The sequence below is a fragment of the Caenorhabditis remanei genome, chromosome IV (assembly GCF_010183535.1).
Source record: "Caenorhabditis remanei strain PX506 chromosome IV, whole genome shotgun sequence".
NCBI classification, from domain to species: Eukaryota; Metazoa; Nematoda; class Chromadorea; order Rhabditida; family Rhabditidae; genus Caenorhabditis; species Caenorhabditis remanei.
The window spans coordinates 17,053,730-17,078,478 of NC_071331.1; the positions used below are offsets into that span (position 1 = coordinate 17,053,730).

Here is a 24,749-nt window from a genome sequence, read left to right on the forward strand (position 1 = left end):
ATGAGATCAACATGTGAAATATAATATTAAATTAATAAATTTAAAGAAAAGAAAGAAAAATTTAGCACTTGAACATTCGAATTCATAATTTCATTGGCTCTTCTTCATTGTCCGTACAGCTAACAAAACTGAGTCGACGCGCAGAATTTTGGAATAATCGAATTTCGTTCCAGATCAATTCTCTCCAATCAGCAAGTGTGGTCGCCTGCTCTTCGGCGGGATCTGTTGCTACCTGGAAATGGAAATTTTGTTTCTAAAAAGAACGAAAATAGATCGTACTATGCTATTTTTTACCGTATCCATAGCAACTGGTTCATCATTTGGAACGGAATATTCACGGAGATAATCATGTCGGAGGGCACTTGACACTGAGATTCTTTCATCTGGATCCAAAATTAGCATCATTTCAAGCAACTCAATTGCATATGGAGATGCCATAGGGAACAGTGCACCAAAATCTTGACGAACAATTGGGGGTCGATTTCTAAAGATAAAATAACAAATATGGGAAAAATTGCTGAAGTTCCCCAAAAATTATCCGTTCTCAAGAAGAAATAATTGAATTACAGCACTCACTTGATATAATTTCGAGCCTCTTCTGATTGAATTTTTGACCAAAAATCCTCTTTGGGAGTTCCCACAACCGACATTATCTTGGTAAGTTGATCGATATCTGCAACATTCTGACTCCCAGCTGAGAAAGAAAACTTCACAAAACTCACGATCATCGCCTGGAAACAACGGTCTCCCAGAAACGAGTTCCGCAAGAATACACCCAACCGACCAAACATCCACTGAAACAAAAAAGAGAATTGAAACTTTTATGTATTTTCTTTTTTTTTGGTAGCTTCGGAACAAAAATATTAAATTTTTCTCAATTCACATGTGAAACTTCTATTGAAATGTCAAAAAAGTTGAAACTTTTGCAAAAAGCTGAAACAATGAACGATCATATTGTCTCAGCTGCAACATTTGGAAGGGAGGCTCGTTTCACAATCAAAAACTAAAATGTTTGAAACAAGAGGAATCGTTCATTTTTATTGCTGTATGAATATCAAGTTACGATGGTCGTTTCGACAAAATGAAAACTGTTTGCTCTTTTTTTTCTCTCTGATTCTCTCTCACCTGTCTGTGTGTAATGCATCCAATTGAGCATAATTTCCGGAGCTCTATACCATCTCGTTGCCACGTATCCAGTCATTTCGGTGTCCTGGGCACGAGCCAAACCGAAATCCAGAATCTGAAAAAGAAAATAGTCGAGAGAGAGAAAGGGGATAATAATGTCACCTTGACTTCGCATCTTTCGTTGACAGCGATGTTCGACGGCTTCAAATCTCGATGGATAATCCCAGCCGAATGAATATACTGAAAAGAAGAGATTTGAAAGAAGAAGAAGAAGAAGAAGGAAAAAGAGAAAGGAACATAAAACTGCTGATGAATCAAAAGGAGAAATAGACAATTCAGAAAGTGAGAAAGAGCGAAAAAAGAGTGTCTCTTCGGTAAACATAATACAGTTTGTCGATCGTCTTTATCATGAAAAAACGTGGAGAAATTAAGCATTAGAAAAAGAGAAAAAGAGACGTCACTTTGAAAGAAAACAACGAGTTTTAACCCGCCTGTATTAGAAGACATGTAACAGAAGGTGTGTTCATCGATCAATCTTCGGATGAGAGTGAACTGATGAGATGAGAGACGCAGGAAGCAAAGAAAGAGACAGTACTAGAATGACAGTAGTACAAATAGGAGAAGAAAAAGAGAGAGTTCATAGCACTTGTGACTCGAAAGTTCATGGGTTAGAGATAGCAACCTTTTGGGATTTTTTTTGCCTAGTTTAGACGATCTATGAACGAATTTAGTCTACAGAATAGAATAAATTAAACTTACTTTTATATTATTCGGAAAACAAAAATATTAGTTTGAAACTATAAAAATGTCTCCCAAACTCCACAAAATATATTCAAAATAACATGCCAAACCTTTTGGTGAGAGAAATATAAAAAAGGAGAATAGAACTCGAGGCGTTTTATGTTTTTTTTCTAAACCTGTCATATTCATAAATCAACTCTTGGCCGCTCTCTCATTTTCTCTTCATCTCTTTCTTTTTGTGCCGAGGCATTCAGAGAGAACACGAAACAACGAAAAAGGGAAAAAGAGGCGAGCTGAAGCGGAATAATTGATAGAATTCATCCAAAAAAAGGAGGGCTTTCTTCCTATTCCGATACATCTTCTTGACCCCGTGGCTAATCGAAAAAACATCTATCAGTAAGGAAAGAAAGGGGAAAAAGGAGAGAAAAGATGGAGCAATCGTCGCCAGAATTTAATTAGAAAGTGGGAAAAAATGGCAAGGACGCAGAGATGAAAAGAGAAGAAAAAGGTTCTCAATGAGGGAAGGGCGGAGCACTTTCTGAGGGTTGCCCACTCGTAAAAATGAAATTTGAGAAATGTGAAGAGAGAAAGAGAGGGAGAAGGAGTAAGATTCTAGCCCCTAAATTATCATTCATGAAAAATGAAAAGAAATAATTAATACCTTGAGACCACGGAGTACTTGATAGATGAGTAGTTGGATTTGTTCATCGGTAAGACGCTGGATTTTCAGAATATTTTGAAGATCGGAACCCATCAGAACAGAGACGAAGTATCTGAAAAGTGGGAAAAATTGTCATGAGAATTAGAAAGTAATTGGCTTCGTTGTCTACATAAAATCCGCTATAAAATTCAACCCCCGTTTTCTGAATGTTATATTTAATCAAAACAATTCAGTCGAACTGTTTACTCGAAGTAAACAAAAAGATGATTTGTGATCTCTATTCATTGAAATGACCTTGATCTGTTTTTGTCTCCACGTGTTTTGTCTCTATGCAAATCAATTCTCTCTTTCTTTCATCTCTAACCCTCTAACCCTCTTATCTCTACCAATCCATCCGATTATCTCTCTCCTCTCCAATCTTCTTATTTTTCTCATTCCACACTTACACATTATTCAAAGAAGTTGCATCTGGATCCGGTGTGAATACATCAATCATTTCCAAAACGTTATCATGTTGAAGTGTTCGAAGTAATTTCAACTCTCGATACGTTCGTTTCGCATGAATTGTACTTTGAAATGGTCTGAAAAACTTCTTGATGGCGACACGATCTCCAGTTGGCTCGTATTCTGCCGTACTGAAAATATTTAATTCATTCCCATTTCCTATTCTGGAAACTAACCACACAACTCCATAAGCTCCTTCTCCCAGTGGTCGTAGACTGTTGTACCATTGTGGAAGAACCCATTTTGTCTTGTTCAGTTCAACCTGAATTATAAGATCTTGAAAGGTCAGAAACATTCACTTTGATGGTTATAATTTGAACTATTTTTAAACTTAAAATCTTATTCATTTCAAGCTCTCAGAGGAACTCAGGCATAAATAAGAGCTGGAAATCTTCTTAACAGATTTTCGGTCTTGCAGTTTTTGCTCCTCGTTATTGGGATTAAACTAAATTAACGGTCACTTACTTTTTTTAATTCAAAAATTGAACGGGTAAAAAGTCAACGCGAACTTCATAAAAAAGCTTGAAAGCATCAGAGGAAATGATATTTAGTTACCTCGTGATAGCCTTCTGGAGTAATTTCCGGAGGGGCTGGTCCAAAATCAGCAAAGAAAACTCCGGGAATGTTGGCCGAGTCTCCCATCTTAGCCGACATTCCCATTCAAGAAGACATCTGAATTCTTCCAATGACTTTGACTTATTGTATCTTAAGAGAGAAAGTATGTGTGTTAGATGAATACCAATCTTTTTTTACTTCGAGTCGGTACAACCTTCAAAACAAAAAGTTTATTGAACTAATTAGTATGTGCGTAAGTGTGCAATGTAAAAGAATGACGAATAAATGAAAAGGATGATGAGATGTAAAAAAAAACGGAAAGATGAGGAGAGAGAGAAACTGAGAAAGAGGTACAGAGAAAGAAGCTATAGAATGCACAAGGAAAATAAATACTCTGGAAAGGAAATGATGTGAACAAAAAGAAAATCAATCTGCACTATCACCAGTAAAATGTGCTATCACTGAACGACAAAGGGAAGAAGAATGGAGGAAAAGAGAATAATAAAGCGACACAGGGCATAAGAGACAGAGAAAGAGGAAGGTATAACGGGTTGATGGGGGGACAAAAAGGAATAGCTGGCAATATATACAATCATGAGAGAAGACATCTAACGATCTGCTTCTCCTGGAATCAATGGAGACGAGTCGAGCCTCCTGTAGTTCATTATCTCTTTCCATACGGCATCTGAAAACAAAAAACAAAGGTGTTATTAATTATAAAATAGGAAGTTTACCTCTCCATTCAAATCGAGTTCTGGCCTGGGAATCGTCTAGATCAAAAATATGATCTGCTCTTGGTTCATCGTCTGGGAGGGAGAACTCTGCAAGATACGGATGCTGAATAGCTTCCTCTACTGTGATTCTCTTCTCTGGATCCAAAACAAGAAGTTTCTCAATCAAATCAATGAAATCGGCTGACGGATTGTAGGCAGCAAAAACTTCACGGAAGTTTCGCCTCTTGAACACTTTGTATGACTGAATTACAGCTTTCATCGCAGACGAGTTATCGTTTTCAATCTTCGTCAAAAGTTCTTCATCCGGACTTCCACATAATTGGGTGATTCGTTGATATTGAGCATTTACTGTAATTAACTTATTACTAAATGTATCAGGCATAGATGCAATACCGTCATCTCCTGGGAACAACGGGTCTCCTGTGAGAAGTTCAGCAGCAATACAACCAACAGACCACATATCTGCGAGATTTGTGTAACTGTCAATTTTCCAATAAATGACTTCTGGACTACGATACCATCGTGTTTGAACATATTGTGTTAGGGTTGTGTCTTTCTTTTCTAATGATCTTGCAAGTCCAAAATCGAGGATCATAAGATCAGAATCGTCCGTTAAAGCCAGATTACCAGGCTTTAAATCTCGATGTATGATCTGAAAAGGAGTGTTATTCATTTGTTAATCCGAGGCAATGTTGTTACATTTGCTGAATGAATGTACTTTAGGGCACGTATGATTTGATAAATGATGAATTTGATATGCTCATCGGTCAGCACACGCCTTCCATATTCCCTTTGTTGTTTAAGTATTCGATAGAGACTACGACCAGCGAATTCAGTGACTACATATCTGAAAACAGAAGAGTTCATTTCAAGAGCTCTCTTCAAATAAATGAGACATACACATCACGAAAATCGTTTTCCTCGTCAGGAGTGTAAATGTCAAGAGCGCAGATGATATTGTCGTGTCGCATTAATTGAAGCAATTTGATCTCTCGAAAAATGCGACGAGCCTGAAAAAGTAGAAAAATGTCATTAATATATGTATGAAAAGACACTAACATGATGAGGATCGAAGAAAGGCTCTCGCATCTTTTTGATGGCTACCCAACGACGCATGCCGTCACGGCACACTGCACTTGTTTTTCTGAAAATAGAAAACATTCAGTAGACAGAACACTCTGAAAATACAAATAAAACATACATTACATTTCCGAATGAGCCTCCACCCAAGTATTCGATGTTGGTCCCATCCACATCATAACCTTCTGGGATAGCAAAAGTGATATTACGGACCATAACGAAATTGAATCTTCTATTGTGAGGACCACAGGGTTTCGAGAGAACATCCTGAAACATCTCTCTGTGGTGTTAACTCACAGATTGATTTTCGTCAACTTGCGAAATATGCAGTATCCACACTTTCACCGGTCTCCCACTCACCTCTTCCTCCTCCCCGTCATTATTCGTTGTTCCGGAACTCTGCTTCTCAGCCTCTTCAGCTAACTTTTTCTGCTGCTCGTGCTCCATCTGTTGTTGAAGCCAGGTGTTAGGTTCGTAGCTTTCTGGCGGTTGTGATTGAATATTGCATCGTTTGGTTGGCGGTGCACTTGGTGTTGGTACGTCTTCATGACGACGGACGTGCGAATACGGCAAATTTGATGACGATGGAGCCGAGGCCATCTGGAATAGGAGTATTGAGAGATGTAAAAATAGGAAAAAAGGAATTCGTTGTATTTACTACAGGCTAAAAAAGCAAGCGAGTGAGATTTACAAGGAAAGTGAAAGTTGTTACGAAATAGTCTTCCTCGGTGTGTTTATCCGACGGAATGTAAAAACACTTCTGTTTTTTGTAAATAAAATAAGAAAATGGATAAGCTCTGAACTAATATTGTTTTTGAACTAATATCGTTTTCAAGTAGAGAACAAAATTACTTGAAGACAAATTGAATAATATGAGTTTATAAATATATTCTCAAAAAGAAATGAAATCTAAACCAACTATTAGCTTGGCACAGTTCTTGCAACTGCGCTCCACCGAAATCCCCTTAAAAAATGTATCTTTTCTCTCACTATCAGTCTCTCAATTTCGCACACATTTTTCTTCGGTTTCGGTAGAGCACGGTTGTAAGAAGGGTGCCGTGCCAATATTTAAAGTTAGTTTTATGAGCCTGTCAGATTTTTTCAATTCAAACATTTAAATATTTGAATAAAGGTTCAAAACCTACCTCTTATTATGATACAGTTATTCTACAAATTGTTGTAATAGTTGAGTAGCTGCTGCGGTAGTATGAGAAAACTGAAAGTAGAAAGAAATGGTTATCAATGCGGAAAATTAGTCGAAGGAAGAAAATATGAATCACCAGCGATCAAGACGCAGAGAAAATTGATAAACAAGAATTTTGAGAGGTTGAAAAACAATTTATTTATTTGTTTTCTAGTTATACGTGCTATTTATTGGAATTATTTTCCTATATTTGACTGTTCTCTCTTCTTCGCGAACGTCCGGAACCTTTGCTTCGGTTAGATCCTGTTCGATGCAAAGGACCCATTGATTTCGACCTTTTCTGACTAGAAGCTTCACTTGACTGTCGTCGACTTGCAACTGACGCTTGTCTAGAACCAAACCGATTTTCCATGATGGAGTTCGTGTCCAGGAATCCCGACTGGTATCTTCCAACGCTTGTTGCTCGAAGTGTATTGTAAGGACTGGCAACGAAAATGTTATTTGGAGAACGCCGATGAAGAGAAAGCGTAGAACATCCAGGAATTCTGGAAACTGAAAATTGATTTCTGGATGGAAAAATATAAATCTTACACGGGCGGATAAAGTTTTTTCTCATCGTGGGGCTTCACAACATTAGTCATAGCATGTCGATTTTCTAACACTGGATATGCTGGTGGTGGTAGCGGTTGATAAGGATCTTTTTCGAATATCGGAGGTAGTGGCTGAAAAGTAAGTGAATACATTTTTTTTTGCTGTTTTTTTTTTGCGAAGATTAATCACCTGTAGTGGGTCTATGTCGCGACGGTTTGTGGGGTGGTGAGCCCGAACCGACCGCGAGGACTGAGAGGACTTGGACTTAGAAAGAAGAGCCAACACAGATTTAAATAACAACGATTTATTCGATAAGAGACGCAAATTAAATAAGATACCTCTACTAGCTCCTTTTGGCTCGGCATCGATGGACGTCAGTTGAGGAACCTTGGAAGAAGGTGATGGCGAAGGTGGCTTTTGCATCGGAAGTAGGCAACGGCTTCGGCTGGTTGAGAAGTTCCTCTCTCGTGGGTAGATACTGATTCTTCTATTTTCTTGTTCCTACATCGACATTGACACGTAGTAAGGTCATCAAGATAAGGAGTTTGTGGAGCACGTTGTTCAAAGTGATAATAAGGATACCGTATTCTCTTCACGTCCATATGAATTCATCGTTGTATAATTGATAATAAGAGCATAATCTACGATCTAGATTGTACCAGTTGCGACAATATAGCTGAGGCTATTAATGTCGCGACACTGGGGGGGAGCGAAAAAGAACTTCCCTAGTGGTAGCGTTAGGGAAGTTCGTGGTTTGCCTCTGCCTAAGCAGAAGCCAGAGGTTGGTTACTCGGCGATCCGAGTTGTTGATCATGACCGATTGTCACTTTATTTTCTTTAGCCCGTCTTGGGAGGTACGGGCGGGTTCGTTGAGGTGGAGCCTTCGCTGGAGTTATCTGTTTGTGTAGATCCGAAGGAGTTCCGGCCGCTGGCGCGTCTTGATCTTGACGTTCTTCCGCGGGAATCTCTAGCGGTATAAGGTGATTCACTGACTTTTGAAAGACCTTCTGTCCGATTTTGACTTCAACGGCTCTCACCTTCCCATCTTTGGATGAGATTAACTTCTGAATGACCCCGATAGGCCACATGTATCGAGCTACTTTTTCAGTGACGATTAACACTGTTGTACCTGGTGTAGGTGGGCTCTTGTTGTGCGCTGTTGACCGAGGTATGGATTCTCGGAGTAACACGTAGTATTCATCGCTGAATACGTTCCAGAGGTTATCCCTGACAGCTGCTGTAGATTCGATTAATCTTCTTGTTAGTTTTTCTGTTTTTCCTGACTCTAGGACTTCCGATATTGTTTTTGACGATTCTGGTAGTACCATCGATGATTGTGGGATCAAATAGTCGATGGGTCGGACTGGTTCGGCATCGGCTGTGTGGACTTTGTTGGCGGTTATAGGCCTGCAGTTGATTATACACTCAGTCTCAATTAAGAGACTTTCGAGCTCTAACAGCGAAACTGTTATTTTCTTCAGGCATTTATATATCATGTTCTTTACCAAAGCCACCAGTCGTTCGTAAATTCCTCCTTTCCACGGTGAGAAGGGTGTAATAAACCGAATGTCTATTTCTTTATCCGCCAAGAATGAAGTCAGCGTTAGACTTTTGTTGATGATTGTCTTGATATCCGTGTTCATCATTGAATATCCGAGTTTGAATGTCGGAGAGTTGTCCGATAGGATAGACTGAGGAACTCCCCTACGACCGAAATATCGTTTTAAAGCCATGATAAAACTGTGAGTGGTGTTGTCTTGGACGATTTCCAAGTGTATTGCCCGAGTGACAATACATGTGACTAGTAGTACCCAAATCTTTCCGTATTCATCCTTCGATTTGTATCTCAGAGGGCCGAGATAGTCGAGGCCCACGAAGGCGAACGGAGCCACGAGTTGGCTTCTTATAGACGGCAAGGTTTCTGCATACGGGTATTCGAAAGGAAGAGCGTGCATCCTTTGACATGTGACACATTGCCTCCGCACCGCTCTGACGAGTATTCCAATTTTCCGTATCCAGTATTTTCGTTGGATGTCCGATATGACATCTTTCACTCCCTGATGTAGCAAGCTGGTATGTGATTCGATAACCAGAAGGCGGGCGAGCTGGTGTGTGTGGATGATAATAATTGGTCTCTTCATCTCATCGGAGTGTCTGGGATGTCTCGAATTGACATATGGCCTGTTGTGTCGATATAAGCCGTCTGGAGAGAGCACTGGCTTAAGATGAGCAGGCGGTTCCTGCCCCATTCGCAACTTTGAATCCCGATAATGTTCCGCAATGATAAAGGTTCTTGTGATCCTCCGTTTGGTCACTTCGTCCTTTTCTTTATCGGCGTCATCATATCTTTGCAGTGTCATTGATTGGTATGAGTACTGACAAGACGGGAACCGATTGTTCCGACTTTTTATACAGCTGTGGACAAACCGAAGCACATAATTGCACGTAGTTGTCAACTTCCGCATGTCATTAGTTCTGGAATATGGCACGATTGACTCATATTTACATAATTCTTTCTCCTCCATGCTGTTGACAACTGCAGTTTCTGGTGAATCTTGGTTTGGAAGCTTGTTTAGTTCTCGAGATAGAACTTTTTCTCCGTCATTCACCACGAATAGGTGAAACATTCGGGCATCTGGAGGCGTTGTTTCCAGAGTCTGCGGCCAATCTTCTTCAGGTCGCTCGAGGAAGGATGGTCCATGGTGCCATAGTTTGTTGACTTTCAATTCGGCTAAAGTGCATCCTCGAGAAGCAATGTCTGCTGGATTCGCGTTTGTTGGCACGTATCTCATTTCTGGATTCAGTTGAAGTTCGGTTAACTTCGCTAAGTTCTTATGGATATTTGTGACTCGATTAGCCACCCATTTCAGTCCCACGTGGGTTCCTACTTTGTGTAGAACCCAGTGTAGGACACATGTACTATCACTGAAGAATATCACCTGATTGACTGGCATGTGAAGTTCGTTCATCAGATTCAACGCAAGGTTTGTGGCTGACTCCAGTGCCAGAAGTTCCATTTGTGGGATGGTGATTCCAACACGTCCTGGCTTGACTCTCGACTTTGAGCATATTAATTGGGACTCGTACTTCTGTCCAGGAAATTCATGTCGTATGTATGCAGCAGCCGCGTAGTTGTCCTTGGAAGCATCTGAGAATATTACCAGTTGAACTCCAGTATAGTGATATGACGACACGATTTGTCGCGGTATTACGAATTCCGTTTCGTTGAAATGACTGGTGATACTCTTCCACATGGGAAGAAGTACGTCTGGTAACAGATCACCCCATTTCAGGTCGAATTGCCACAACAGGGTGATAAGTTTCTTGATTGGCACCACGAGAGGTGTAATGATCCCGGTTGGATCATAGTTCTGAGCAAGGAAGGCGATAACTTCCTTCTTTGTAGGGATTCCATTTGGAGGCCTCGCGATCTTAATTCTTATGACGTCTGTCAGACTATCCCATGTATGACCAAGAAGCTTGTTTGAGGTGTCGGGCGCCCGGTCATCTTCTTTGATTTTCTCCATAACTTCTGGAGAATTGCATAAAAACTCCCTAAGATTCATCGCCATCCGATTGAACGTATCGCCCATCGCGATTCAACATCGAACTTCTCACAGTAGGCCGCTGCATGACCTCTCTGAGAACAAAAGAGGCATCCGCTCCAGAAACGATGTCTTTTCTGTTTCTTGGGTTTTTCTGGCCAACTAACTCGACCGTGCAACGGAAGGCGTCCTGGTGAGACAAGTGACGAAGCATCTTGGATAGATGACGCTGGCGTATCCGAATTGATACCTGAACAATGCGATCATTGTTGTGAATACGATAATTCGATTTTCAGATGGTAGGTACGAGATTTGACGCTATTGTGAGAGAGTGATCATGTTGCGTGTGTGGTGGTTCAATGGGTTGATCAGTTTTTTCGACTAAAAAACATCTCTCGTCTCGCTGGGACCTACATCAACGATATGATGTCCTACCGGGTGTACTGTATGTTGCCACTCGTTCGGATCCCACCCGAACCCATACAGACACCTCGTAAACAACGACTTTGTTTTACCTCTCGAATAGAAGTTGTCACCTCTCGAATAGAAGTTTCACCTCTCGAATAGAAGTTTCACCTCTCGACTAAAGGATGGTGTCTCTACGATAAGAGGTGTCCTACGATTAGGACGTCTACAGCGTCGCCTATCCTAGCCTACTGCGGTCGCGCTCGAATTTTGCGTTCTGTGATGACTAATCTTTCGAGCCCTGAGACCTCTCATCCCACCAAAGTTCGAGTAACTCCGGTCGATGCACCATGTCGCGACGGTTTGTGGGGTGGTGAGCCCGAACCGACCGCGAGGACTGAGAGGACTTGGACTTAGAAAGAAGAGCCAACACAGATTTAAATAACAACGATTTATTCGATAAGAGACGCAAATTAAATAAGATACCTCTACTAGCTCCTTTTGGCTCGGCATCGATGGACGTCAGTTGAGGAACCTTGGAAGAAGGTGATGGCGAAGGTGGCTTTTGCATCGGAAGTAGGCAACGGCTTCGGCTGGTTGAGAAGTTCCTCTCTCGTGGGTAGATACTGATTCTTCTATTTTCTTGTTCCTACATCGACATTGACACGTAGTAAGGTCATCAAGATAAGGAGTTTGTGGAGCACGTTGTTCAAAGTGATAATAAGGATACCGTATTCTCTTCACGTCCATATGAATTCATCGTTGTATAATTGATAATAAGAGCATAATCTACGATCTAGATTGTACCAGTTGCGACAATATAGCTGAGGCTATTAATGTCGCGACAGTCTAACTTTTCAACTACATCATTTATGGACTTATTCACAAGGAATCCAAAAATACCAACAAAAAAACTATTTTTATGTGTCATGTCAGAAAATAGTTTTTACTTTTTTGCTACCTTGTAAGTAGGTCCATTATATTCCCAAGAGTATCAGTTATTGTTTTTCGTGAAAAACGTACCACATAATGTGTAGTGATTGTCGTTAATCTTGCAGGATCATTGTGCTTCTTGGTGTGATGTAAAGAGAGATCGCACAGCTTCGTTGTACACAAAAAGTACATCAATGAAACGAGAAGAAAAATGCATCCTAATCCGAATAATATAGGACCGGCTATTTGGATAGGCGGTGGTCGAATTCGTTGTTCATATGGCCATGTCCAAAATGGAGACGTGTAAAGATATTTATAACCAAGCAACGACATTAGAAGACCACCAATCAAGAGGAACACTCCGAAAGCTGTGCAACAGATAAGAGAAGAAGATCCTCGAAATTTTCTGGAAAGAAACCTTATTTCAATTAAATTGATCAAATTAAAACACTAACGAAGTTCTGTACGGGAAGAAACCAAACGTTGCCGGATATAAGATATCCCATCCTTTCGGGTAATAGTAAAAGTACGGATCTCTTTGAGCCATCGGACCAAAATGTAGAACTCTCTGATTACCAGTCCATTGCAGAGGGTCTATTTCACTGGCTCCCGCTTGAACCATTTCGTCTTTCTTGTCTTTGACAGTGGCGTGCAATTTATCTGAAAAAGTCAATGAATGCATAAAAAATCAATAATGAAAACTTACTTTGAGCTCTTCTTTTCCGCTTCTGATGTGGACGTTCAGCTTTCGATCCGAAGAAAAGATGCGTGCGGACTCGCTCTTGATTCGACGAAGCCCCGCCGCGCCCTCTTTTACTTCCCATCTGAAACCAATCAGTTCCGGAAGAAAAGTGACTTTTCGGCCCGACTCGATTGAACCTCGATTACAACTCTTTGAGCTGGCCGCAGTATCAAACAGCCCTCTTTTCTCTCAATTTATTTTTGCTAAATAGTTTGGTGTCGCGAGAGAGTGGTGTCAACAGATGTTTTCACTCATTTCCTCATTCTCATCAGCGCACTGAGTGCTCTTTTATCAAACACTTACCATATTTTTCTACTTGAAAATAGTAATCCACAGAAGCTGATATAAATCGTATCGAACCGAAATAATAGCTGGCTCGTCTGGCAGTGTAGTTCAGATTCAATTCACAGCTGGTGGAGGATAGAGACTCACGCTTGTCGCAGAGTGTTGTGAGAGCAAAACGGCCTAGTACCCGCGTCATTATTTTGAAATTGAGATGCCGCTGTCAACGATTATTACAAACGGGACCTTCGCAGAGCTCCCGGAGCCGACGGGGAATCCTCCATGAAAGCGCGCCCCAATAACAACGAAGCGGCGCGCGGCGCGTGCCTAAAATTTCTCTGCGTCTCTTCATGTAGACAGTCCGCCCGTCGAAGTATTCCCAATTTCAGTCATTTTTCAGATTTATTTTCATCAAAAATTTATTTTTTCAATGAAATCCGAAAGAACTAATAACAATTGTTACATCTATGCCACTTATTATTAATTTTATAGCATTTTTCGGTGTTTTTCGACAGCAAACCTTTCTCTATTCTGCATATTTTATTTCTTAAAATTTAAATTCAGGTATTAACTGGGGCAATGGCTTCTCTTGCTAGATCCGGTGGGTTCGCCGTCAAAGTGGTGAGTTTTTGAATTATTTCAATTCGACAAAAAAGTGGAAACTAGTTTCCCAATTGCTCTTTTACTGAAATCTCTGCAAAAAAGTCAATTTTCCAATTTGACTCATTAATTTTTTCAAGTTTAAATTTAAGATTGTTCTTTTATCAAATTATCAACTATAACAGTTATTTTTTAGATTAGCGGATCCCAACAACATGTCAACTTCGTTGCCGCTTCTCCAGCTGCTGAAACTGTAAGAATTGTTGGTTTTAGATCAGTGAATAATAATAAACTTTCCAGGTTTCTGCATTCCGAGAAGTTCCAGCTGAATTCACAACTGCCGAAGCTCGTCAAGCTGCTGTAACCCGCAGCACCGGAGGTGTTTTCACCAATGGGCTCGCCGTCAAAGGAATCAATGGTATTCAATATTTCTTCATTCAAAATCTACAGTGAATCATTTTTTCAGTCACTTCTCGCCGTTTGGCTCACACCGATGTGACTTTCCCAGATATGACAAGCTATCGTCGCGATTCCACAAAAAATACTCAAACCCCCGCTCGTGATACCGAAGATCAACGCCGTGCTCTCCCATCTGCTCTCTACTACGGAGGTTTGCATTAAAAATTTTAAGCTTTCTATAAATGTATTTTAGCTGGTGGAGTCCTCTCTTTGTGGGCTGGAAAGGAAGTTGTTCAAACACTGGTTTCTTACAAGGTATTTTATCCACCTAACTTCGAAAAACGGAACTTCAACTTTTTTACAGGCTATGGCTGCTGATCAACGTGCTTTGGCTTCGATCGAAATTAGCATGAGCGACATTCCAGAGGGACAAACTAAGACTTTCGAATGGCGTGGAAAGCCAGTGTTCGTTAAGCATCGTACCAAGGCTGAGATCGCAAAGGAGAAGGCTGTCCCAGTCGCTGATCTTCGTCATCCACAACATGACGATGAGCGTGTACAGAAAGATGAATGGTCTGTTGTCATTGGAGTGTGCACTCATCTTGGATGTGTCCCAATTGGTATGTTAGTTGTTTCAGATGTTTTAATATATTGAAAAACAACTATTTCAATATTTAATAATTTGCAGCAAATGCTGGAGATTTCGGAGGATATTATTGCCCGTGCCATGGTTCTCACTACGATGCTTCTGGACGTATTAGAAAGGTACATTTATTGTTATTTGAATTGTCAAAAATTGGTTATGCTACCCGTAAATGATGAGAAAATCATCCTTGCTCTGCGAGTCGTATGGCAAAGTGTTCAACTTCAAATAGAATGAGTTCTCAACATCGGGTTGATTTCTTTTTTATTTTGAAGAAGATCATAGTCATCGTTTACGACGGTGAACAGCGTTGGCCTCTGATACGGTTCGGAATTAATTTTCCAATAAAAAAAAGAAGTTCAATAAAGTTTCAACTGACGAATATTTTTCCAGGGACCAGCTCCATTGAATCTTCACGTTCCGGCATACTCCTTCAAGGATACCACCATTGTCATCGGATCGAGCTAAATATTAAATTCAAAAACCCCCGTCTGAAAATTCGCCTCCTTATCGAATTTGCGTTTTCCTTGGAAAGTAGATCCCTCTTTCTACGTCGTATTCTTGGCAGATAAAGTTTATTTTTAGTTATTTTTCTCATTTTTACTGTCTCTGTTTTTGTTCTTCTTTTAAAAATTTTTCTAGGATTCTAATGCACTCCTGCTCGAAATTTGTTCATTTCATAATGAATAAATGTAATTTAAGAATAGAGTCTCTGTGTCTGTGGGCGGGGCAAAAGAATAAACAACTCTTGGCAAACATGCGACCGGCATACTCTGCGTCTCATCACACTTTCAATCAATGTCCTCGAAAACGGCACTTGATCCATTGGTGAGGCATAGACGGTAACATGTCTCGTTTCTCTACGTCTTTCCAATTTCTGACACACATACACACTCTACGATAACTTTCTCGTTATCAAAAAGAACATGACGAGTAGTCTCTCTTCTTCTCACTTACTCTCCATCCATTTTTCGCCCTTTTGTTGTTATTTTTATCGTTATAGATGAGAATCGATTGATTTCAGGTATTGAAAAATGCCTTCTATTCCGGAGCACATCAATCTAGCAGCATTCAAATTCCCATTGGGATTCATTAGAATCATTCAATTCGTAAGAATTATTTAAAATAGTTATTTCATATTCAATTGGTTAATTTCCACAGATTTTCATCATTATTGCAATCGCAGCAGTCAATAGTTGGGGAGTTAAAGTTGAATACAACTGTAAGAGTCCCGCAAATGTATCAATGACAAACTTCCAGGAAGTCTACACTTTTTCGTATGTTCTAAAGTGATTAAGAATTTCAAAAACTTCTATTTTAACAGACTTTCAAAGATTAAGTTCACTGGCTGTGATAGTCAGAAATACGATATGTGGAATGGGGAAGATAGTGCTGGTGGAAGTGCTGGATTCTTCTATTTTGTCAATGTCACTGCTCTGATTTATGTAATATTCATCTGCTTTGTTTATGTCATTTTCTGGGGAATTTATCAAACTGAGAAACGTCTTCCACTCGTTGATCTTGGTGCAACTGCTCTCTTCTTCGTTCTTTTCTTCTTCTGTAGTTCAATTTGGTGGGCAGGAGCCAACACAATTGGAACTGCCACGTCAGATGAACGACTGAAAGAGATCTTCCAACGCAAAGAGTGGGTTAATCAGAGTGCCACTTACTCGAACAGAGATGTGAATAATGGACAACTTGCTATTTCTGTGGTAAGATTTCTTATAAATTGTTTTTTTTTTCTTCAAATCAACGCATAAAAAATTTCAGCTGGCAAACTGGGTGTGTGTCCTCTGTTTCGCCTTCAATTGCTGGTTCATATATAAAGAAGTCGTTCCACGTGAATCTGCCCATCCAACAGACATTGCCTAAACTCACTGAATCCGTTTTTCCATGATTACTCATGCCCTTCTCTACTTTTTCCCCCCATCAACACGTCCAACGGGCTTTTCCTTTTTGTCTCTATTGTACTCTATTCCTGAATAACTCTGACTCATTTTGGAATGTATAAAAAAACTAATAAATTAAATAGAACTTTAAAACAAAGAAAATCAACAAATTTTAGTACAGTGGGAACTTGTCATTGATTTTAAGTGCCCATTCCTCGTATCCTCCAATTATATCACGGAAACGAATAGAATTGAGTTTTTCTCGTAGAAGAAGAACTGCTCGTTGTGAATCGTTTCCTCTATGGCAGATCACATAAACATCAGATGTATTTGAATCAACTCCAAGACGAGACGACAAGTCATGTGGTGTGAGAGACCTACATTCGTTCAGTGTGATATCTGAAACAGGATCATTGCAGAAAAAAATAGACAAAAGGACGTACTAATTGCTTCCGGCAGGTGTGCAATTTCAAATTCAACTGGCGGTCGTGTATCTAATAGAAATTGTTTTTGAGCTCCTCTAATATCTCGATATTCTTCTACATTCAAACGATCAGTTGGTCCCAGAAGTTTCAGATTCTCAATCTAGAAAATATTGTTTTAGAAGCATGATTTTTTGAAAAAAAAACCTTATCATGGGCACCAGCGCCACAGAAAAGAACATAGTCAATTGGAGCTGTAATCGTTGGATTATCCCCACAAACTGCACATTTCGTATCTCGTTTTCTTAGCCGAATCGTCCGGGATTTTCCTTCACGTCCGTCAAAAAGCAATAATTTACCAGCGAGAGTGCCTAAAATTAAACAAAAATTACTATGAAAAAAGTTCTGAATTACTCACTATCCACATTAGCCGCAATCTTCATAACTTCTAACGCTTGCATACTTCCAATCGTCCCAACAATTGGTCCGAGAACTCCTCCTTCATTGCAATTTGTAACTGAATTTGGATCAGGTGGAGATGGAAACAGACACCGATAACAAGGACATTCAGGACCATAATGGTACACTGATATTTGCCCGTCCCATCGAAGGGCACTTCCACTGACAAGAGGAATGTTCAAAAGTACACAAACATCGTTAATGAGATATCTTGTAGCCACATTATCAGTACAATCACAAACAATATCGTAGTTTTTGAAGATGTCCATGGCATTCGAACTGTCCAACGACACGTTATGAACTACTGTGTTGACATCGCTATTCTGTCTGAAAATGTGAACTGATTATAGTTATTCATATAAAAATTTACAGTTTAATGTTGTCTGCTAATCCTTTTGCCTTCGAATGTCCTATTTGTGCTTCTTTATACGCAACTTGTCGCTGAAGATTATCCAAAGAAATCTGAGAAATGAAAATCATTGAAAAATCTAAAATTAGAAGTTTAGATGTTACATGATCATAATCAATGATTCCCAGAGTTCCCACACCTGCAGCCCCTAAATACGTTGCAACGGGACATCCGAGCCCTCCAGCTCCTACAATCAGTACTCGAGAGTTTTTCAAGTTTTTCTGGCCTGTAAAATATGGATATGATCCCAAAAAGAGACGATTTCTTTACCTGAAACTCCGAAATCATCAACTAAAAGCTGTCTGCTGTATCTTCCAGCATCCTTTTTGCTAATGCCGGCTACCCAGTCATTATCACTCATGTTTATCTAAAAAAAGAAGAGAAAGCAGGCCAACAACTCGAAAAAAGTACTTTTTTGATGCCTTCGGCAAGTGCGCCCCAGCGGACAAATCGTCGCAGCCCTTCACATTTTCCTGATTTTTTAACCGATTTTGTTTAATTTTTATTGATTTGTTGATAAGAACTTTTTAAAATAGTTTTAAGAAGAAAAATAATTTAATTTCAAATCGTTGTAACAAGTATAATCTACACTTGCTATCATTAAATGCTCCGTTTGAGCAACGTTCGTTTCTTATCGATTTCTAACTACCTCTGATCGCTGACTCAATTCAAATTGATGATTTTAATTTATATTTCAGATGTTGCCTCAATTGAGCCGTCTTCAAACGTCGGCCAACATTCGGTCGCTGGGTTTTAGACGGTTCGCTTCATCTCATTCACACTCAGATGCCAAAGTTGAAAGAAAACCCGATAACTACCGGTATAATCCTGTTTCTATCGGTTTTGAAAATTATATTTTTCTACAGACCAGGTACTGATTCCTATGCCTACGATAATCCATGGCCAAAGTTGAATGGTGGTCGTTTGGACTGGTTGTTCGGAGACGGATGGAGAAGACCACTCGCCAAGGACCAAGGAGCCAAAATGGTGAGTGTAGTTAATATATACAGCAATATGAACCCAGTTTTTCGAACTGTCTAAGTAAAATTTTATTTCAGAGAAGAGAATGGATTTGGTTCTCGCAAATCGCACATGATGAACACAAAGATTGGGCTCGTTTCCATCAAGCTGCTTTCCTTCTTTTCACTGTTCTCACCACGTGGTTCACTTGCTGGATTATGTTCGCTCGACCAGATTGGTAAGCTTCATTTTTTGCAGAAACTTAAATTCATTAAAAGATTTTCAGGCCAATGGGAAGAGAATGGGCCCTAAGAGAGGCTCATTTGGAGATCGCCAGACGAGAGAAGGCCGGACTCCCACTCATCAGCCCTGACCTTATCCCAAGGTAACTGAACAAATAAATATAGTTCATTTAAAATTATTTTTTCAGAGACCGCGTCACCGCCACTCTCCCATCCGACGAAGAGCTCCGTGACTTCGACGTGCTCATCTAAACTGCCGTTTCTATTTTCAAATGTTTTTGTGTATTTTCATCCTTCTCCTTTTTTGGTTAGTCTAGTGATTGGCAGTTGTCCGTTTCGATTTCATTGTTTTTATGATTAAATAGAATAATGCGAATGTTTTGCTGATATTTATTATCACCGAAAATGTAATAGAAAATTGATAGAAACGGGAAAAATTGATAGAAAGTTGATAATGGGAAAAAGTAGATGTATCAAAGCCACGGTTTCCTAGATTGACTTGATGGACGACTGTTAATTTTCTTTGACTTCTCAATTCGCTCTTCTTGTTGTACTGACTTCAGACGAGAGGCTGACGTACTGCGCCAAAGTCGACCTCCGAAGACACTGTTCCTCTTCTTTTCGTAGATCTCTTTGAGTTTCACAAAGTCAATTGAGGGTTCGACCAAGCAAGGATAGCTCTCCTTGAACTGTGCTACATCTGAAAACAGAAATATTTTGATGTTATCTAATGGATAACTGACTTCCTTTCAGCAATACAGTTTTGAATCCTCTCTGAAAAAGTACTTTTGCCACTCTGTCAGCTTCTCTGCCATAGATCACGAGAAGATGACCTTCAGCTCTGGCTTGTGCAAGAATAGGAGTTTCATAGATGAGCCGAGCGAGCATTATTCTATCATAATGATATGCATTTGCTATGTGAGATTTCGAGTATACGTCATGATCATTTACATCAACTAGACAAAAACTCTCTGGGCATCCATTCGTCTGCTCTGCTTGGGCAATGAGCCAACCCACCTCAACGAAAATATTCTAGAGACTTAGAATGGTAAACAAACTCACTAATTTATCAATGTCTATGGCAGAGTGAGGATCAGCAGCTAAAAGCATTGAATGGCCGGATAATTGCGCGTAGAAGTCGTCAAAAGGGACTCGGAGGCACTGCGTGAGACAGTGAGACGACAGAGAATTTAGTAAGAAGCAGGTATTGGGGGCTCAGAGACAACTCATTGGATGCAGGTGGGAGGCGAATACGCGCGGAATGAGTGCGCATATGTACTTGAGATGGCTGCATTAGAATAACTTGGTTGTCAAGGAAACCGAATTGAGGAATGATGACATATGGAAGAGTTTTGGGAAGGAAAAGGAATGAGATAAGGGATTAGAGATAAGAAAATGAATATTTAAGAGGGTTTAGAGCAAAACAATCAACGAAGATACAATTTTTGGAAATTGAAAATTCATTTTATAGTCTCCATATACTTGATACGGATTAAACGTCAGAAAATCAGATTTCACTTAGAATATTACGAGTAAAAGCAAATCCAATTTGAAATTATCTGGAATACAATCTTTAAAAAAAAGCAAAACATTCTTAAAAACGAACAACGTGCAGATACCGTACACCTACCGTAACCAAGTTTTAAAAAGAATACAATGACCACGTGAACTCTGAAACGTTTCACGTTTTTTTGTAATAGCAACGTGGAATCTTTCAAACAATGTTTCAATCGTAAATCGGCTCATATTCAGAAACTTCTTGCTATGACGTTTCAGTAAGTTTTTAGCAGTTTTACTTCAGTTTTCCCATCTGAAATTATCTATTTTTCAGTGCCCAATTGCTTTTGGTGCTTTCAATTTTACTATCAGCAAACAGTTCCCTTGTACCAATTACTTCCGTGAATCACGATGAAGTCATGCAGAATAGTCGACTGACATTCGTATCATTCACGGCTTCTTGGTGTCCATTTTCTCAGATGCTTCTGACGTCATTCACTGATGCAGCTATCACATATAAAGAGAAGCATCCGGAGAGAAAAACGATTTGGGGAAATGTGGATTGTATGAACGAGAATGAGCTTTCGAATAAGTATTCTATCAATAAATATCCAACGATGAAAGTGTTTTTCTATGGTCATTTGGTAACAGAATATCGTGGATCTCGTCAGGTTCAGGCATTGATAGACTACGTGGAGCAGATGGAGAATACAACAAGTCTTGTGAAACTGAATGAAGTTGAGAGTCTGACACAATGGCAACGATATGCTGTACCCCAGAAAGGAACTCTTATTCTCTGGTTTCCACGTGGATCTCCGCCATTCGAGTTGATTCTTAAAGCAATCGTATTGATTCATGACCGATTGACAGTAGTTGTTCCGGAAGTTTCGAATCTTTTGGAGCATGAAGAACACAAATTATGGTTTTCTTTGGACGGAGAACATGTTCAACATTTTAATGGAAGTGTGACAAATTTCAAAGAAATTATGGAGTGGGTTAAGCAAAGATCAGAAGGAATGGTTCGAGAATTGACATTTGAGAATATGGAAGAAATGGTTGAAGATGGAAAACCAATGCTCATTTTGCTGCGAAAAAAAGATGACAAAGAAACAGAGAAGAAGTTTGTAGAGGCTGTCAGTTTTTGAGAGTTTGTGACATTTTTGTTGTAACTTTTTCATTTTTCAGATTCGCCGGGAATTGGAGGGAGACCTTCTCTCAAAAGTGAATCCACTGATGGCTGACGGAGGAATTCTCACAGCAGTGCTTCGTCATTTCAGAAAAGATGTCAATGACCTTCCATTTCTTCTCATTGATCAACTTGTTCATTCTTATCCATCTCCCTGGAGTGGTGACGAGATATTCGCGAAAGGAAACATCAAGCAGGTAGAAGAATGTCAATACTGTGAATATAGAGAAAAATAATATTTTCAGTTCGTTGTCGACCTGTTCAACGAAACTCATCACCGTAAGCTTCACAAAAAAGTTGACGAGCTCTTGAAAAAGATATTGGCTGAAACAGAGAGAATTGAAAAACAAGCAGAATTGGAAGATCAGAAGACTGAAGCTCCTAAAACACTCACAAAACAAGAGAGTTTGTTCAAACAACTGAAACCAGGAAAGAATCGGTATTCTTTCGCAAAAGAAGAACTTTAGTGGATACTGTTTTTATTTTATTTTTTACAACGAATAAATATTGATTTGACTTCCGAAAGCGGTCCCATTTACAATCAAATATGTCTTTGATACACTACACACATATTAAAGAAGAAATAGACAAGAAAGAAGCATCTCCCAAATGAAAAAAGGAAAATCTCATCAAATTCAAATAAATAACCATTCAATAAATTAAAACACTCGATTGGAACAAGAAATAACGCTAACGAGAAAGTACCGGCACATTGAGGAGCCTGTTTGTACGACTTAGTTCTGCGACTGTGGAGGGGCTTGTGGATAACCTCCGTATTGTGGGAATTGAGGAGGTTGATAGGAGGTTGGTCCGGATGCAGAAGATGAAGTTGGTGGTGCAGCCAACTGCGTGATTCCAATAGAACTCAAAGAAGGCATCGGGAAGTTGAGAGGCGCAGGTGGTGGAATTGCTGAACAGTTCTATCAATTAAAAACAAAAACAGGTTGTATTTATGACTTACGGTTCACATAAGAAGTTGGCGGACTCGGGGCTGACGTGGCAGAAAACATTGGTGGAACACCAGATGGAATTTCTGGTGCCTTGTATCCATACGACGGTTGCTGTGGTGGATATGAAGGCGGAGCATAGTATGGCGCTGAAAATTTCGAGGTTTATCAAAAACAGTATTGTTTGTGGCTTACCTTGATATCCAGATGTGTTAGAAGAGGATGAAGCAGGTGGTGGATAGTAAGGGGTTGAAACCGGAGTTGGAGGCTGATATGATTGGTATGAAGGTGGATGAGGAGGTTGATATTGTTGCTGATGTTGAGGTTGTTGTGGTTGCTGATGTTGTTGTTGTTGTTGATAGTAATCCGCAGCAGGTTTCACTTGTTCCTGATATTGTTGAGGGTAGGCCGGAACTGGGGTTGGAGCAGAAACAGGAACTGCAGGCGCTGGTGATGGTGAGTGCTCGTGAGAGTGACCATGACCGTTTTCGTGAGAATGACCATGTCCTACATTGTCATGAGAATGTCCATGTCCTCCATCATCATGTGAATGCCCGTGGCCCCCATCAGCGTGAGAATGCCCGTGACCTCCATCAGCGTGTGAATGCCCATGACTGTTAGATTCGGAGTGTGGAGGTTGTTGAGAAACTGGAGGCGGGGCATACGAAGTTGGTGGCTGCGGGAGGAAAGCAGGTTGTGGTGGGGGTGGAAGATTTTGCATCAACGTGGCAGGAGCTGGTGGAAGCGGCACAGACGAAGAAAATTGTGATGGATCAGGGAAATTCGTAGCAGCTGGTGGTTTGGTCGTATTAATCTGAAAATATTAAAATTATATGTGCCTTGTATGATTCGAAACCTTATCAACAAGTGGGTTTCCGACGGGAATTCTTGATTGACTAGCTGTTTGTGGAAGTTGAGGAACATTCTTTGATCTATCAACGGAGACTGGAATACGATGAAGGTATCCGTATCCAATATCACATCCGAGACATCCTTCCCCTCCCCATGCAGAGTTTGGAGTAAGGGAGACCTGAAATTATATTTATATTGCAATAATAACTTTCTTAAAATCTGCTCACCTCTCTTACAACATCAGTATCCACGTTATAAACATATAATTTTAGTGGTTTTCCTTCATTTGCTTGAACAAGAGCTATCAAGTCATCAGCTTGGTGGAGAACACTCTCTGCTCCGAGAATATAATCGGTATCTGCGATCAAACCAGCAAGAGATGCTGGTGAATTTGGTTGTACAGAAATTATGTGCCACACATGTTGACTGGCTCCATCAAATGAGCAAAATCGAATCGAAACTCCGAGAAGTCCTTGACCACCCCAATTTTGGGAAGGAATAATACTTGTTTGACGAACGGCTTGAGACTTACTGTATAATTTTTATCATATTCACATTATTATTCAATTAAAGAAACCGACCTATTATAAACAGTAATTTCCAACGGTTTGTCAATATGCTGTTTCAGAACTTCCTTCATCGTATCGTTGTCTTTATCCAATCTGATATTTCCGATTGATACAATAAAATCGAAAAATGGTTCAAGACCAGCTACTGCTCCTGGTGAGTTTTCTTGGACCTGAAAAAAACTTCGTAATGGAAAACTAATACTTGATGTATTTTCTTACTCGAAGAACATGATATCCTTCAGTCCCACCTCCTGGAATTGGAACACTTTCACTGCTTCCCATTTTGAGGGTTTCTGAAAATTTCAATTGCTATTCGATAGTATGGAGAACTAGTGAAAGGAGGGTATATCTTCGAAACATAATAAATAAACTAAACACTTCTGTTCTACAATTAATAAGTCATTTTCAATTTAAAAAAGAGAAAAAAGTGTTCTGATAAAAGCAAATTTAATAGATTTAGCCACGTGTAGGCGTACTCGAATTTGTGTATTGACCGCAAACACCGTCACGGCAAAATGCATACGCAGTAGTAAAATTTTTAAAACGGCTTTTGATAATATTTTTAAGTGCCGCTTCTTAAGGACCAGCTGCTGTTTATCAACCACAAATTTATTTAAATTAAATAATTGAAAG

General features: G+C 39.8%; 11 protein-coding genes across 11 annotated transcripts; 4 read left to right on the forward strand and 7 right to left on the reverse strand.

Moving 5' to 3' along the window:
• Positions 1–82: 82 nt before the first annotated feature.
• Positions 83–3,691, reverse strand: GCK72_014748 (uncharacterized protein; the record flags this gene model as incomplete). Its single annotated transcript, XM_003108259.2, has 10 exons — positions 83–232; positions 280–484; positions 577–673; positions 723–794; positions 1,126–1,240; positions 1,288–1,365; positions 2,528–2,639; positions 2,974–3,162; positions 3,208–3,293; positions 3,587–3,691. 10 exons carry the CDS (start codon positions 3,689–3,691, stop codon positions 83–85), a joined length of 1,209 nt encoding a protein of 402 aa, XP_003108307.1.
• Positions 3,692–4,194: 503 nt separating this feature from the next.
• Positions 4,195–6,000, reverse strand: GCK72_014749 (uncharacterized protein; the record flags this gene model as incomplete). Its single annotated transcript, XM_053730441.1, has 8 exons — positions 4,195–4,271; positions 4,321–4,668; positions 4,714–4,972; positions 5,020–5,167; positions 5,221–5,330; positions 5,380–5,464; positions 5,522–5,667; positions 5,761–6,000. The coding sequence occupies 8 exons, from the start codon at positions 5,998–6,000 to the stop codon at positions 4,195–4,197; spliced, it is 1,413 nt and encodes a 470-aa protein (XP_053585213.1).
• A 788-nt stretch (positions 6,001–6,788) lies between these two features.
• Positions 6,789–7,558, reverse strand: GCK72_014750 (uncharacterized protein; the record flags this gene model as incomplete). Its single annotated transcript, XM_053730442.1, has 3 exons — positions 6,789–7,089; positions 7,136–7,266; positions 7,325–7,558. 3 exons carry the CDS (start codon positions 7,556–7,558, stop codon positions 6,789–6,791), a joined length of 666 nt encoding a protein of 221 aa, XP_053585214.1.
• Positions 7,559–10,690: 3,132 nt separating this feature from the next.
• GCK72_014751 (uncharacterized protein) lies at positions 10,691–12,842 on the reverse strand (the record flags this gene model as incomplete). The annotated part of the gene is made up of 4 exons (XM_053730443.1): positions 10,691–10,930; positions 12,109–12,424; positions 12,474–12,678; positions 12,725–12,842. The coding sequence occupies 4 exons, from the start codon at positions 12,840–12,842 to the stop codon at positions 10,691–10,693; spliced, it is 879 nt and encodes a 292-aa protein (XP_053585215.1).
• Positions 12,843–13,621: 779 nt separating this feature from the next.
• On the forward strand, positions 13,622–15,152 carry GCK72_014752 (uncharacterized protein; the record flags this gene model as incomplete). The annotated part of the gene is made up of 8 exons (XM_003108333.2): positions 13,622–13,663; positions 13,839–13,895; positions 13,943–14,060; positions 14,109–14,252; positions 14,295–14,356; positions 14,406–14,661; positions 14,730–14,806; positions 15,078–15,152. 8 exons carry the CDS (start codon positions 13,622–13,624, stop codon positions 15,150–15,152), a joined length of 831 nt encoding a protein of 276 aa, XP_003108381.2.
• A 566-nt stretch (positions 15,153–15,718) lies between these two features.
• GCK72_014753 (uncharacterized protein) lies at positions 15,719–16,556 on the forward strand (the record flags this gene model as incomplete). Its single annotated transcript, XM_003108128.2, has 4 exons — positions 15,719–15,793; positions 15,846–15,961; positions 16,009–16,396; positions 16,455–16,556. The coding sequence occupies 4 exons, from the start codon at positions 15,719–15,721 to the stop codon at positions 16,554–16,556; spliced, it is 681 nt and encodes a 226-aa protein (XP_003108176.2).
• Positions 16,557–16,745: 189 nt separating this feature from the next.
• GCK72_014754 (uncharacterized protein) lies at positions 16,746–18,224 on the reverse strand (the record flags this gene model as incomplete). Its single annotated transcript, XM_003108338.2, has 7 exons — positions 16,746–16,972; positions 17,017–17,158; positions 17,203–17,366; positions 17,414–17,781; positions 17,825–17,916; positions 17,968–18,089; positions 18,134–18,224. The coding sequence occupies 7 exons, from the start codon at positions 18,222–18,224 to the stop codon at positions 16,746–16,748; spliced, it is 1,206 nt and encodes a 401-aa protein (XP_003108386.2).
• GCK72_014755 (uncharacterized protein) lies at positions 17,389–19,317 on the forward strand (the record flags this gene model as incomplete). Its single annotated transcript, XM_003088690.2, has 6 exons — positions 17,389–17,508; positions 18,562–18,683; positions 18,730–18,850; positions 18,922–19,061; positions 19,110–19,208; positions 19,254–19,317. The coding sequence occupies 6 exons, from the start codon at positions 17,389–17,391 to the stop codon at positions 19,315–19,317; spliced, it is 666 nt and encodes a 221-aa protein (XP_003088738.2).
• Positions 19,318–19,538: 221 nt separating this feature from the next.
• Positions 19,539–20,175, reverse strand: GCK72_014756 (uncharacterized protein; the record flags this gene model as incomplete). Its single annotated transcript, XM_003108336.2, has 3 exons — positions 19,539–19,765; positions 19,809–20,082; positions 20,128–20,175. The coding sequence occupies 3 exons, from the start codon at positions 20,173–20,175 to the stop codon at positions 19,539–19,541; spliced, it is 549 nt and encodes a 182-aa protein (XP_003108384.2).
• Positions 20,176–20,829: 654 nt separating this feature from the next.
• Positions 20,830–22,215, forward strand: GCK72_014757 (uncharacterized protein; the record flags this gene model as incomplete). The annotated part of the gene is made up of 4 exons (XM_003108347.2): positions 20,830–20,840; positions 20,897–21,695; positions 21,748–21,945; positions 21,994–22,215. The coding sequence occupies 4 exons, from the start codon at positions 20,830–20,832 to the stop codon at positions 22,213–22,215; spliced, it is 1,230 nt and encodes a 409-aa protein (XP_003108395.2).
• A 267-nt stretch (positions 22,216–22,482) lies between these two features.
• GCK72_014758 (uncharacterized protein) lies at positions 22,483–24,398 on the reverse strand (the record flags this gene model as incomplete). The annotated part of the gene is made up of 7 exons (XM_003108177.2): positions 22,483–22,658; positions 22,710–22,844; positions 22,891–23,509; positions 23,552–23,725; positions 23,775–24,078; positions 24,129–24,286; positions 24,336–24,398. 7 exons carry the CDS (start codon positions 24,396–24,398, stop codon positions 22,483–22,485), a joined length of 1,629 nt encoding a protein of 542 aa, XP_003108225.2.
• Positions 24,399–24,749: the final 351 nt, after the last annotated feature.